This window comes from Cyanistes caeruleus, chromosome 38 (assembly GCF_971803275.1).
Source record: "Cyanistes caeruleus chromosome 38, bCyaCae1.hap1.1, whole genome shotgun sequence".
Classification (NCBI taxonomy): Eukaryota; Metazoa; Chordata; class Aves; order Passeriformes; family Paridae; genus Cyanistes; species Cyanistes caeruleus.
Window position 1 is genome coordinate 1,470,339 of NC_141739.1, and position 14,492 is coordinate 1,484,830.

The window sequence follows — 14,492 nt, forward strand, 5'->3', positions numbered from 1 at the left end:
TGTCCCCCCAGTGTCCCCCCAGTCCCTCCCAGTGCCCCCCCAGTGTCCCCCCAGTTCCTCCCAGTGCCCCCCCAGTGTCCCCTCAGTCCTTCCCAGTGTCCCCCAGTGTCCCCCAGTGTCCCCCAGTCCCTCCCAGTGTCCCCCCAGTCCCTCCCAGTGTCCCCCAGTGTCCCCCAGTGTCCCCCAGTCCCTCCCAGTCGCTCCCAGTGCCCAGAATGGGATAGCTCGGGGTGACACCGGATGGACACGGGTGGGGGGACCCCGGGGGGGTTCGGTTGGGGGACCCTGGGGGGACACTGGGGGGGGCACTGGGCGTTACTGGTCCCACGCGCCGCCGTTGCCGCTTTAAGGAGCCCCGGGGGCGCCTCCCGGCCGCCGCCGCCGCCGTTACCGGGAGGGGAGGGGCGGGGCGGGGCCCATGGGGGGCGGGGCCTCTCGCCGGCACCGGCGGGTCCGGCCCCCGCCGCCACCGGAAGGGCCCGGACCGGCCGCCGCCGCCAGCATGAGGTGAGCGGGGATCGGTACTGGGAGCAACTGGGAGCAACTGGGAGCGCTGGGAGAACCGGGGGAAGGGGTAACGGGCGCGGGGGGCACCGGGGATCGGTACCGGCGGCGCTGGGAGCGCCGGGGATCGGTACTGGGCGAGCTGGGAGAGCCGGTAACGGGTACCGGGGGCACCGCGGGCACCGGTAACGGGCGCTGGGCGCGCCGGTAACGGGCGCTGGGGGAACTGGAACCGGGGGTTGCGGGCGCTGGGCAGCACCGGGTGAGCCGGGATCCGGAACGGGGAGCACCGGGAAGCGGTACTGGGAGCGCTGGGAAAACCGGGAAGTGGCACTGGGAGCGCTGGGAAAACCGGGAAGTGGGGCTGGGGGCACCGGGAGCACCGGGAATTGGGGCTGGGGGCACCGGGAGCACCGGGAATTGGGACTGGGGGCACCGGGAATTGGGACTGGGGGCACCGGGAATTGGGGCTGGGGGCACCGGGAGCACCGGGAATTGGGGCTGGGGGCACCGGGAATTGGGGCTGGGGGCACCGGGAGCACCGGGAAGTGGGGCTGGGGGCACCGGGAGCGCTGGGATGGGCACTGGGATGGGCACTGGGATGGACTCTGGGATGGACTCTGGGATGGACTCTGGGAGCACTGGGATGGGCACTGGGATGGGCACTGGGATGGCACTGGGATGGGCACTGGGAGCACTGGGATGGGCGCTGGGATGGGCACTGGGATGGGCACTGGGAGCACTGGGATGGGCACTGGGAGGGCACTGGGATGGGCACTGGGATGGGCACTGGGATGGCACTGGGATGGGCACTGGGAGCACTGGGATGGGCGCTGGGATGGGCACTGGGAGGGACACTGGGAGCACTGGGATGGGCACTGGGAGGGCACTGGGAGGGACACTGGGATGGGCACTGGGATGGGCACTGGGATGGGCACTGGGATGGGCACTGGGAGCACTGGGATGGGCGCTGGGATGGGCACTGGGAGGGACACTGGGAGCACTGGGAGGGCACTGGGATGGGCACTGGGAGGGACACTGGGAGCACTGGGAGGGCACTGGGAGCACTGGGAGGGCACTGGGAGCACTGGGATGGGCACTGGGATGGGCACTGGGAGCACTGGGAGCACTGGGAGCACTGGGATGGGCACTGGGATGGGCACTGGGAGCACTGGGATGGGCACTGGGGGCACTGGGATGGGCACTGGGAGGGCACTGGGATGGGCACTGGGATGGGCACTGGGAGGGCACTGGGATGGGCACTGGGATGGGCACTGGGAGGGCACTGGGAGGGCACTGGGAGGGCACTGGGAGCACTGGGATGGGCACTGGGATGGGCACTGGGAGGGCACTGGGAGGGCACTGGGAGGGCACTGGGATGGGCACTGGGATGGGCACTGGGATGGGCACTGGGAGCACTGGGATGGGCACTGGGAGGGCACTGGGAGGGCACTGGGATGGGCACTGGGATGGGCACTGGGAGGGCACTGGGAGGGCACTGGGATGGGCACTGGGATGGGCACTGGGAGGGCACTGGGAGGGCACTGGGATGGGCACTGGGATGGGCACTGGGATGGGCACTGGGAGCACTGGGATGGGCACTGGGAGGGCACTGGGAGGGCACTGGGATGGGCACTGGGATGGGCACTGGGAGGGCACTGGGATGGGCACTGGGATGGGCACTGGGATGGGCACTGGGATGGGCACTGGGAGGGCACTGGGAGCACTGGGATGGGCACTGGGATGGGCACTGGGATGGGCACTGGGATGGGCACTGGGAGCACTGGGATGGGCGCTGGGATGGGCACTGGGATGGGCACTGGGAGCACTGGGATGGGCACTGGGAGGGCACTGGGATGGGCACTGGGATGGGCACTGGGATGGCACTGGGATGGGCACTGGGAGCACTGGGATGGGCGCTGGGATGGGCACTGGGAGGGACACTGGGAGCACTGGGATGGGCACTGGGAGGGCACTGGGAGGGACACTGGGATGGGCACTGGGATGGGCACTGGGATGGGCACTGGGATGGGCACTGGGAGCACTGGGATGGGCGCTGGGATGGGCACTGGGAGGGACACTGGGAGCACTGGGAGGGCACTGGGATGGGCACTGGGAGGGACACTGGGAGCACTGGGAGGGCACTGGGAGCACTGGGAGGGCACTGGGAGCACTGGGATGGGCACTGGGATGGGCACTGGGAGCACTGGGAGCACTGGGAGCACTGGGATGGGCACTGGGATGGGCACTGGGAGCACTGGGATGGGCACTGGGGGCACTGGGATGGGCACTGGGAGGGCACTGGGATGGGCACTGGGATGGGCACTGGGAGGGCACTGGGATGGGCACTGGGATGAGCACTGGGAGGGCACTGGGAGGGCACTGGGAGGGCACTGGGAGCACTGGGATGGGCACTGGGATGGGCACTGGGAGGGCACTGGGAGGGCACTGGGATGGGCACTGGGATGGGCACTGGGATGGGCACTGGGAGGGCACTGGGATGGGCACTGGGATGGGCACTGGGAGGGCACTGGGAGGGCACTGGGATGGGCACTGGGATGGGCACTGGGAGGGCACTGGGAGGGCACTGGGATGGGCACTGGGATGGGCACTGGGAGGGCACTGGGAGGGCACTGGGATGGGCACTGGGATGGGCACTGGGATGGGCACTGGGAGCACTGGGATGGGCACTGGGAGGGCACTGGGAGGGCACTGGGATGGGCACTGGGATGGGCACTGGGAGGGCACTGGGATGGGCACTGGGATGGGCACTGGGATGGGCACTGGGATGGGCACTGGGAGGGCACTGGGAGCACTGGGATGGGCACTGGGATGGGCACTGGGATGGGCACTGGGATGGGCACTGGGAGGGCACTGGGAGCACTGGGATGGGCACTGGGAGGGCACTGGGAGCACTGGGATGGGCACTGGGAGCACTGGGAGGGACACTGGGAGCACTGGGAGGGCACTGGGAGCACTGGGAGCACTGGGATGGGCACTGGGAGCACTGGGATGGGCACTGGGAGGGCACTGGGAGCACTGGGAGGGCACTGGGAGGGCACTGGGATGGGTACTGGGATGGGCACTGGGATGGGCACTGGGATGGGCACTGGGAGCACTGGGAGCACTGGGAGCACTGGGATGGGCACTGGGATGGGCACTGGGAGCACTGGGATGGGCACTGGGGGCACTGGGATGGGCACTGGGAGGGCACTGGGATGGGCACTGGGATGGGCACTGGGAGGGCACTGGGATGGGCACTGGGATGGGCACTGGGAGGGCACTGGGAGGGCACTGGGAGGGCACTGGGAGCACTGGGATGGGCACTGGGATGGGCACTGGGAGGGCACTGGGAGGGCACTGGGAGGGCACTGGGATGGGCACTGGGATGGGCACTGGGATGGGCACTGGGAGCACTGGGATGGGCACTGGGAGGGCACTGGGAGGGCACTGGGATGGGCACTGGGATGGGCACTGGGAGGGCACTGGGAGCACTGGGATGGGCACTGGGATGGGCACTGGGAGGGCACTGGGATGGGCACTGGGATGGGCACTGGGAGCACTGGGATGGGCACTGGGAGGGCACTGGGAGGGCACTGGGATGGGCACTGGGAGGGCACTGGGATGGGCACTGGGATGGGCACTGGGATGGGCACTGGGATGGGCACTGGGAGGGCACTGGGAGCACTGGGATGGGCACTGGGAGGGCACTGGGAGGGCACTGGGATGGGCACTGGGATGGGCACTGGGATGGGCACTGGGAGCACTGGGAGGGCACTGGGAGGGCACTGGGATGGGCACTGGGATGGGCACTGGGATGGGCACTGGGAGCACTGGGATGGGCACTGGGAGGGCACTGGGATGGGCACTGGGATGGGCACTGGGATGGGCACTGGGATGGGCACTGGGAGGGCACTGGGAGCACTGGGATGGGCACTGGGATGGGCACTGGGATGGGCACTGGGATGGGCACTGGGAGGGCACTGGGAGCACTGGGATGGGCACTGGGAGGGCACTGGGAGCACTGGGATGGGCACTGGGAGCACTGGGAGGGACACTGGGAGCACTGGGAGGGCACTGGGAGCACTGGGAGCACTGGGATGGGCACTGGGAGCACTGGGATGGGCACTGGGAGGGCACTGGGAGCACTGGGAGGGCACTGGGAGGGCACTGGGATGGGTACTGGGATGGGCACTGGGATGGGCACTGGGAGCACTGGGAGGGCACTGGGAGCACTGGGATGGGCACTGGGAGCACTGGGATGGGCACTGGGATGGGCACTGGGAGGGCACTGGGATGGGCACTGGGATGGGCACTGGGAGCACTGGGATGGGCACTGGGAGGGCACTGGGAGGGCACTGGGAGCACTGGGATGGGCACTGGGATGGGCACTGGGATGGGCACTGGGAGGGCACTGGGAGCACTGGGATGGGCACTGGGAGGGCACTGGGAGCACTGGGATGGGCACTGGGAGCACTGGGAGGGACACTGGGAGCACTGGGAGGGCACTGGGAGCACTGGGAGCACTGGGATGGGCACTGGGAGCACTGGGATGGGCACTGGGAGGGCACTGGGATGGGTACTGGGATGGGCACTGGGATGGGCACTGGGATGGGCACTGGGATGGGCACTGGGATGGGCACTGGGAGGGACACTGGGAGCACTGGGATGGGCACTGGGATGGGCACTGGGATGGGCACTGGGATGGGCACTGGGAGCACTGGGAGGGCACTGGGAGGGCACTGGGATGGGTACTGGGATGGGCACTGGGATGGGCACTGGGATGGGCACTGGGAGCACTGGGAGGGCACTGGGAGGGCACTGGGATGGGCACTGGGATGGGCACTGGGATGGGCACTGGGAGAACTGGGAGGGCACTGGGAGCACTGGGATGGGCACTGGGAGCACTGGGATGGGCACTGGGATGGGCACTGGGAGGGCACTGGGATGGGCACTGGGAGGGCACTGGGATGGGCACTGGGATGGGCACTGGGAGCACTGGGAGGGACACTGGGAGCACTGGGATGGGCACTGGGAGCACTGGGAGCACTGGGATGGGCACTGGGAGGGCACTGGGAGGGCACTGGGAGGGCACTGGGATGGGCACTGGGATGGGCACTGGGATGGGCACTGGGAGCACTGGGAGGGCACTGGGATGGGCACTGGGAGGGCACTGGGATGGGCACTGGGATGGGCACTGGGAGGGCACTGGGAGGGGCACTGGGATGGGCACTGGGAGGGCACTGGGAGCACTGGGAGGAGGGAGTGGGGGAGGGGCCGCCCCGGGGAGAAGAGGAAGGAAAAGGGGGGGGGGACGGGGAGAGGTTTTGGGGTGCAGGGGGCGGTTTTGGGGTGTCCGGCGGGGGAGGGGAGGGGGAGGCAGCAGCCAGGGGTGCCCCAGGGTTCGGGGGAGGGAGTCCCCAACTCGGGGGGGGGGTCCCCAAATTCCCACCCCGGGGGGGTCCCCAAATTCCCACCCCAAGGGGTGTCCCAATGTCACCCCCGGGGGTCCCCAAATTCTCATCCCGGGGGGGTCCCAGTGCCACCCCCAAATCCGGGGGGTGTCCCTGGGCCACACCGAGGGGTCCCTAAAGGAGGGGAGGGGTCCCTGGACCACCCTGAACCCCCAGAGATCCCACATTGGGGGGGGGTCGCACACCCTGGGGGGGGATCCCCATGGAAGGGGGGGAGGATCCCCAAGCTCTGGGGGGGATCCCCAAGGAAAGGGGGGGGTCAGGGGTGACCTCCCCGTGTCCCCCAAACTCGGGGGGGGGGTCAGGGGTGACCCCCCCCGTGTCCCCCAAGCTCCAGGGGGGGGTCAGGGGTGACCCCCCCCCGTGTCCCCCAAGCTGCGGGGGGGGGTCAGGGGTGACCCCCCCGTGTCCCCCAAGCTGCGGGGGGGCTCCGGGGTGACCCCCTCGTGTCCCCCAAGCTGCGGGGGGGCTCCGGGGTGACCCCCCCGTGTCCCCCAAGCTGCGGGGGGGTTCAGGGGTGACCTGTCCGTGTCCCCCAAGCTGCGGGGGGGGTCAGGGGTGACCCCCTCGTGTCCCCCAAGCTGCGGGGGGGGTCAGGGGTGACCTGTCCGTGTCCCCCAAGCTGCGGGGGGGTTCAGGGGTGACCCCCCGTGTCCCCCATGCTCCGGGGGGGTGTCAGGGGTGACCTGTCCGTGTCCCCCAAGCTGCGGGGGGGCTCCGGGGTGACCCCCCCGTGTCCCCCCCCACCCCAGCGAGCGGGTGCTGTGCAGCGCCCGGGCCTCGGTGCTGCTCTACGACGACGCCCAGAAGCTGTGGGTGCCCGCGGGGGGGCCCCCCCAGAGCCCCAGCTGTGTCCAGCTGTTCCACCAGCCCGGCACCCACAGCTTCCGCCTGGTGGGGCGCCGGCTGCACCCCGAGCAGCAGGTGGGGGGCGAGGGGGGGTCTGGGGGGGCACCCGGGGGTGGGGGGAGCCTGGGGGGGCACCCGGGGGGTGGGGGGGGGCTCTGGGGGGGCTCTGAGTGGCACCCGGGGGTGGGGGACGAGCCTGGGGGGCACCCGGGGGGTGCGGGGGGGCTCTGTGGGGCAGCCAAGGGGGGTGGGGGGGGCTCTATGGGGCACCCACGGGGTGGGGGGGCTCTGTGGGGCACCCGGGGGGGTGGGGGGGAGCCTGGGGGGCACCCACGGGGGGCGAGGGGGGAGCCTGGGGGGGCACCCGAGGGGTGGGGGGCGCTCTGTGGGGCAGCCACGGGGGGGTGGAGGGGCAGCGCTTGTTGGGGGAACGCTCGCGGTTTTGGGGAGGGGGCTTCACGTGACCCCTTTGACCCTGGGGGCTTCCTGAGACCCCTTTGGCTCTGGTGAAACACCCGCGGTTTTGGGGAGGGGGCTTCCCGTGACCCCTGTGGCCCTGGGAGAACACCCGTGATTTTGGGGAGGGGGCTTCTTGTTACCCTTTTAACCCTGGGGGCTTCCCGAGACCCCTTTGAAGCAACACCCGCGATTTTGGGGAGGGGGCTTCATGTGACCCCTTTGATCCTGGGGGAAACCCGCGATTTTGGGTGGGTGGGGGTCTCCATCATTCACCGGCAGTTCCGGGGGTGGGTCGGGGGTCTCAGCCCCCTCCCCACGATGCCGCCCCCTCCCCAGGTGGTGCTGAACTGTCCTTTGGGGAGGGGGCTTCGCTACAGCCAGGCCACCTCCCAGTTCCACCAGTGGCGCGAGGGCCGGCGGGTCTGGGGTCTCAGCTTCACCGCGCCCCCCGAGGCCGCCCAGTTCGCCGCCTCCGTGCTGCGGGCGCTGCAGGCGCTCGAGCAGGGTGAGGCTGGGGTCTCCCCCTCCCCAAAATCCCCCCTCCCCCAAATCCCCCCATTCCCTAAATCCCCCCTCCCCAAAATGTCCCCCTCCCCAAAATCCCCCCATTCCCAAAATCCCCCCCTCCCCAAAATATCCCCCTCCCCAAAATCCCCCCTCCCCAAAATCCCCCCTCCCCCAAATCCCCCCATTCCCTAAATCCCCCCTCCCCAAAATCTCTCCCTTCCCAAAATCCCCCCTTCTCATAATCCCCCCTCCACAAAATCCCCCCTCCCCAAAAATCCCTCTATCCAAAATTCCCCCTCTCCAAAATCCACCCCTCCCCAAAATCACCCCCTCCCAAAATCACACCATCCCCAAAATCCCCCCTCCCCAAAATCCCCCATCCTGAAAAATCCCCCCTCCACAAAATCCCCCCTCCCCAAAATCCTCCCCTCCTCAAAATCCCCCTCTTCCCAAAATCCCCCCTCCCCAAAAATCCCCCCTCCCCAAATCCCCCTCCTCAAAATCCCTCCTCCCCAAAAGCCTCCCCCCCGAAATCCCCCCTCTCCAAATTCCCCCTATCCAAAATTCCCCCTCCCAAAAATCAAGGGGGGGATTCCCATCCCGGGGGGGGTCCCCAAATTCCCATCCCGGGGGGATCCCCAAATTCCCATCCCGGGGGGGTCCCAGTGCCACCCCCAGGGGTGTTCCCAAATCCGGGGGATGTTCCCGGGCCACTTGGCAGGGTCTCTAAAGGAGGGGAGGGGTCCCTAAAGGAGAGGAGAGGTCCCTAAAGGAGAGGAGAGGTCCCTAAAGGAGGGGAGGGGTCCCTAAAGGAGGGGAGGGGTCCCTGGACCACCCTGAACCCCCCAGACGAGCCCCGCGCGTGTCGTGCCCCCCCAGGAACGCCCCTGCCGTGGCCGGAGCCCGATGGTTCCGCGGCGGAACCGCCCGAGCCGCAGGACAGGTGAGGGGACCCCAAAACTGGGGCGGGGGACCCCCGAGATTGGGGGGGGGGGGGTCGCGCTCGGAGCCCCTCATTTTGGGGGGGGGGGGGTTCTGGGGGTGCTGATCCTTCCCCCCCCACCCCAGGCCGGTGATGGACGAGCCCGAGCGCCGTGGGACGGCTGCAGGTGCGTGGGGAGGGGGCTTCAACCCCGCGACCCCCCCCTAAAAAAAGGGGGCTCCTCCCCCCCATTGAGCCCCTCTCCCCACAATTCTTTTCCCATCCCGTCCCCCTCCAGGACCCCCGGCTGCGCCGCCCGGAGCCCCCCCCCCACCCCCCGGCCCTCCCCCACCTCCGGGCCCCCCCCCGCCCCCCGGCCCCCCCCCAGCCCCGGGGGTGCCCCCGGCCCCCCCATTACCGGGGGCTCCCGCGGGGGGGGGCTCGGAGGGGGGGCCCGGGGGGGTCCCCGGGGGGGTCTCCGGCTTCGCTGCTGCCATCGCGGGGGCCAAACTCAGGAAAGTCGGGAAGGTGAGTGCGGCACAGTGGGAGTAATTAATTAATTAATTAACTAATTAATTAATCAACGGGGTGGGGGAGGAGGGAAGGGGAGGGGGTCCCCTCCTCACCCCGTTTGTCCCCTCAGGATGAGACCCCGAGTGGGGGCCCCCCCGCCGCCCCCAAATCCGACGGTGCCCCCCGGGCCGGCGGGGGGCTGATGGAGGAGATGAGCGCCATGCTGGCCCGCAGGTGAGGAGGGGGCTGCACACCCTCGGGGGGGGCGCCCCTCAATTCCCACGCTGACCCCCCCCCCCCCCCCTCATTTTATCCCCTCCCCCCCGCAGGAGAAAAGCCACGGAGGCGCCAAAGAAGGACGATGACGTCACCAGCGTCAGTACTAGCCCGTAACGGTTTTGGGGAGGGGGCGTCTCGTCTCCCTCTGGCCCCAGGGCCCCCTCCCCAAATTCCGCCTCCCCCTCCCCCTTTTGGTGTCCCCGCAGGACGAGGCGGAGCCGGGCGCCAGGACGGCGGGGCCGCCGGCGGGTGAGCGCGCGGACCACAACCCCCAGCATGCACCGCGGTGGGGGCGCGCGGCCGGGCACGGTGCGAGCGCGCGGGGCACGCTGGGAACTGTAGTTCTGAACAAGAACTTGGGGTAACCGGGTTTGCGGGGGCGGGGGGGGCTTTCTTGGTGGAGGGGGTGGGGGTGGGTTTTGGGGGTCCAGCCCCCCCCCCCCCCTCACCCCCTGCCCTGTCTCCACAGAGCCTGTACGGAGGCCGTGGGAAAAATCCAGCTCCACCTTGCCCAGGTGGGTTTTGGGGGGAGGGGAGATTTGGGGGGGGGGGGGACTGTGGGGGGTCCCCAATTCATTATTTCACCCCCCCCCAGGATGAAATCGGCTGTTCCAGCTGCCCCCTCCGAGCCCCACAGTGAGCTGGACCTGGAGCGGTTCAAGCTGGTACCGGTTTGAGGGGGTCTGGGCAGGGGGGGGGATTTGGGGGGTGGGGGATTTTGGGGTGCGGGTTTGTGGCTGTGTCCCCCCCCTCCTCACCTCGTGCCCCCCTCCCCACCCCAGGAGCTGCTGGAGGAGGTGCGCAGGGAGCTGCAGAAGATAAAGGAGGAAATCATCGAAGGTGGAAGCGGCTCTGGGGAAACGGCGGGGGGAGGGTCGCTGGGGGGGGGGGTGGGGGGGGTGACAACAACCCCCCCCCCCAACCCTTTTTCTGTGTCCCCCCCCCCTCCCCACAGCGTTTGTGACGGAGCTGCGGAAGCGAAACGCGCCCTGAGCCCTTCACCCCCCATCGCACCACGGGCCCGGATTTTGGGGTGGGGGGGGGTTTGGGGGTGGTGTCCTCCCCCCAAATCCACCCCCCCCAATCAGCCCCCTCCTCACCATTTCACCCCCTCACCGCCCTTGGGGGGGCTCCGGGCCGTGCCCCCCCAGGCTGTGCCTTACCGGCAGGGGGGCCCCGAGCCCCCCACACTGTGCCCCCCCCCTCACCGCCAATGGAGACCCCATTTTCTACACGAGGGGAGGGGGGGGGAAAAGGGGAAGCCCCCCCCCCTTTTCCTCCCCTCCCCCCCCCCCCCGGGGTCTTTTTTAAGCCACTTTGGGTTTTTCACTGTTTTTTTTTTTGATGATTTTGGGGGGGGGGTCGCCCCCACCCAGCACCAATAAACGGTTTTCTACAGGACCCTCGTGGCCTTGGGGGGGACCCTGGGGGGGTCCTGAGTGGGACCAAAATCTTCCCCTCCCCAAAATGCCCCCCATTCCCAAAATGCCCCCCTTCCCCAAAATCTCCCCTCCCCAAAATCCCCCCCCATTACCTAAATCCCCTCATTCCCCAAATCCCCCCCTCTCCAAAATCCCCCCTCCCCAAACCCCCCTCTCCACAATGACCACGCCCCTTTCAGAGGAAGCCACGCCCACTCCACGCGACCTTCAGCACCTTTCCACCAATCAACGCTCTCCTGATTATCGTCCCTGTCCTGTCATTCGTCACACACGCGCAGAGGCCACGCCCACCGGACACACCCAAACGTGGCCACGCCCACCCCTCCCCTTAGCTCCGCCTCTTAAAGGCACCGCACAGAACACAAAAGTGCTTTAATGCGTGGGGGTGTGGCCTGTCGAGACATGGCCACTGCCTGTCGCCACAGGGGCGTGTCCAGAGCCGGCAGGGGCGTGTCCAGAGCCGGCAGGGGCGTGTCCAGAGCCGGCAGGGGCGGGGCCAGCCCCAGCAGCAACATTCACAGCTTGGTTGGGGACATGTCCTGAGGTTCCCTGGGCGTGTCCGGCCCCTCCCTGGGCCCGCAGCTGGTCCAGGTCCCTCTGGAGCTGCTCCAGGCCCTGCCGGAGGTCGCTGAGGGTCTGCTCCAGGTGCTCCTCGCGGCGCCGGCTCTGCCCCGCCTGCCGCAGGTACTCGAGGTAGAGGCAGAGCCCCCCGACCCCGAAGACCAGGGCCTCCCCCAGCAGCTCGGCGCCGAGCTCGGCCGCCGCCTCCTCGTTCAGGGGCTTCACGGCCGCGCCCCGGAAGCCCAGGAGGCGCATCTTGGTTCGCATCTCTACCCAGTGGTAAACTGGGCGGGAGAAAAAGGGGTTAGGAACCCTGAAATGTGGGCATGAGCAGCCCCGGTGCCAGCCGGAGCGGCCCCCGAGTTCCCTCAAATTGCCCCAAATTCCCTCCGAATCCAGTCACAAATCCCCGCTGAACCAACCCTGGGTTCCCCTCAAAATCCTGTCACAGATTCCTTCAATTCCTTTTTCAGATTCCCCCCAAAAACCAATCCCAGATCCTCCCCAAACCCATCCCCAGACACCCCAAACCCAACCCCAGATCTCCCCCAAAATCCAACCCCAGATCCCCCCAAATCCAGCCATAAATCAACCCCAGATCCCCCCCAACCCATCCCCAGACACCCCCCCAACCCATCCCCAGACACCCCCCAAATCCAACTCCAGATCCCCCCCAAACCCAACCCCAGATCCCCCCCAAACCCAACTCCAGATCCCCCCCAAACCCAACTCCAGATCCCCCCCAAATCCAACTCCAGATCCCCCCCAAATCCAACTCCAGATCCCCCCCAAATCCAACTCCAGATCCCCCCCAAACCCAACCCCAGATCCCCCCCAAACCCAACTCCAGATCCCCCCCAAATCCAACTCCAGATCCCCCCCAAATCCAACCCGATCCCCCCTAAACCCATCCCCAGATCCCCCCCAAATCCAACTCCAGATCCCCCCCAAATCCAACCCGATCCCCCCTAAACCCATCCCCAGATCCCCCCTAAACCCAACCCCAGACACCCCAAACCCATCCCCAGATCCCCCCAAAATCCAACCCCAGATCCCCCCCAAATCCAGCCATAAATCAACCCCAGATCCCCCCCAAATCCAACCCCAGATCCCCCCAAAATCCAACCCCAGATCCCCCCCAAATCCAGCCATAAATCAACCCCAGATCCCCCCCAAATCCAACCCCAGATCCCCCCTAAACCCATCCCCAAATCCCCCCCCACATCCATCCCCAGATCCCCCCCAAACCCAGCCCCAAACACCCCAAACCCAACCCCAATCCCCCCCAAACCCATCCCCAAACACCCCAAACCCACCCCTCGTGGTCCCCAAGTGTCCCCATTGCCGTTTTGTCACCCCCCGGGACCCCACAGACCCCTCCTCACTCACCGGGGGCAGCCCCAGGGCCGGGAGGAAGGGCAGGGTCCCCACCCTGTCCCCAAATGTTCCCACACCCCCGTGACCCCTCGGTGACCCCTCGGTGTCCCCTGTCCCTCGGATCCCGGACCGGAAAGCGGGGTCGGAGGGTGTCCCCGCGTGTCCCCAAATGTTCCCACACCCCCGTGACCCCTCGGTGACCCCTCGGTGTCCTCTGTCCCTCAGGCCAGGCAGATCCCGGACCGGGAAGCGGGGTTGGGCGGGGGTCCCCGCGTGTCCCCCACTGTCCCCTCAGGGTCCCTGTGACCCCTCGGTGTCCCCTCAGTGTCCCCACACCCCCGTGACCCCTCGGTGACCCCTCGGTGTCCCCTGTCCCTCAGGCCAGGCAGATCCCGGACCGGGAAGCGGGGTTGGGCGGGGGTCCCCGCGTGTCCCCTCAGGATCCCCGCGTGTCCCCTGCCACGTCCCCAAGTGTCCCCACAGCCCCGTGACCCCTCGGTGACCCCTCGGTGTCCCCTGTCCCTCAGATCCCGGACCGGGAAGCGGTGTGGGGGTGGGGTCCCGCGTGTCCCCCGCTGTCCCCTCAGGATCCCCGAGGCCCCCGTGACCCCTCGGTGTCTCCTCAGGGTCCCCGTGACCCCTCGGTGTCCCCTGTCCCTCAGACCCCGGACCGGAAAGCGGTGTCGGGGGGGGTCCCCGCGTGTCCCCCGCTGTCCCCTCAGTGTCCCCCCCGGTTTCCCCGGTGTCACTCACGCTGGGCGGGGGGCAGGCAGATGTAGGTGCGGAAGAAGGGGGACGCGCGCGCCCCCGCCTTGATGCGCGCGGCCAGGGGCCGGCTGAGCTGGCGCGCGCCCAGCGTCAGCAGCTTGGCCAGCGGGAACGCGCCCGCCACCATCCTCGGCCCGGGGGGCGCGCGCGGCGCCAGGGGATGACGTCGCGGCGGCGCTGCGCTGCGCGGGGTGATGACGTCACGGCGGACGGCGCGCGGCTCGGGGGTTGGACACGCCCCTCCCCTCCCCCCAGCTCGGTGGCGCCGCCTGGCGGAGGCGCGCGCTGAAAGGGACACGCCCCCTTGTCTTGGGGACATCGGGGGACACCGGGGGGACACGGGGACACACCTGGGGACACTGGGACACACCTGCGGACACCTGGGGACAGCCGGGGACACCGGAGGGACACCTGGGGACACCGGGGGGACACTGCGACACCTGCGGGGAACACTGGGGGACACCGAGGGGACACTGGGGCACACCTGGGGACACCGGGGGGACACTGGGGGACACTGGGACACAGCTGGGGGACACTTGAGGGACACCGGGACACCCATGAGGACACTGGGACACACCTGGGGGACACTGGGGGACACCAGGGGACACCGGGTGACACTGGGACACACCAGGGGACACCTGGGGACACCGAGGAACACCAGGGGGACACCAAGGGACACCGGGGAACACCGGAGGGACAGCTGGGGACACTGGGACACACCTGGGGGACACCGGAGGGACACCAGGGGACACACCTGGAGGACACTGGGAGACACCAGGGGACACACCTGGGGACACTGGGACACACCTGGGGACACCGGAGGGACACCAGGGGACA

The 14,492-nt window shown here is 68.8% G+C and overlaps 2 protein-coding genes across 3 annotated transcripts; one reads left to right on the plus strand and one right to left on the minus strand.

Annotated features, from left to right (window-relative positions):
• The first annotated feature begins 419 nt into the window (after nucleotides 1-419).
• On the plus strand, nucleotides 420-10,908 carry VASP (vasodilator stimulated phosphoprotein). Of its 2 annotated transcripts, none has more exons than XM_086872092.1 (13): nucleotides 420-507; nucleotides 6,731-6,902; nucleotides 7,623-7,791; nucleotides 8,673-8,736; nucleotides 8,862-8,902; nucleotides 9,014-9,243; nucleotides 9,359-9,462; nucleotides 9,558-9,603; nucleotides 9,714-9,816; nucleotides 9,977-10,022; nucleotides 10,103-10,172; nucleotides 10,290-10,347; nucleotides 10,463-10,908. In XM_086872092.1, the coding sequence occupies exons 1-13, from the start codon at nucleotides 503-505 to the stop codon at nucleotides 10,498-10,500; spliced, it is 1,146 nt and encodes a 381-aa protein (XP_086728218.1). In that variant the 5' UTR covers nucleotides 420-502; the 3' UTR covers nucleotides 10,501-10,908. The 2 variants fall into 2 exon arrangements, with proteins under 2 accessions (XP_086728218.1, XP_086728219.1); XM_086872093.1 differs by having other exon boundaries at nucleotides 9,714-9,756.
• A 394-nt stretch (nucleotides 10,909-11,302) lies between these two features.
• Nucleotides 11,303-13,851, minus strand: OPA3 (outer mitochondrial membrane lipid metabolism regulator OPA3). Its single transcript, XM_086872094.1, has 2 exons — nucleotides 13,641-13,851; nucleotides 11,303-11,794 (listed from the first exon to the last, which is right to left on the minus strand). The coding sequence occupies exons 1-2, from the start codon at nucleotides 13,780-13,782 to the stop codon at nucleotides 11,322-11,324; spliced, it is 615 nt and encodes a 204-aa protein (XP_086728220.1). The 5' UTR covers nucleotides 13,783-13,851; the 3' UTR covers nucleotides 11,303-11,321.
• Between the last annotated feature and the right edge of the window lie 641 nt (nucleotides 13,852-14,492).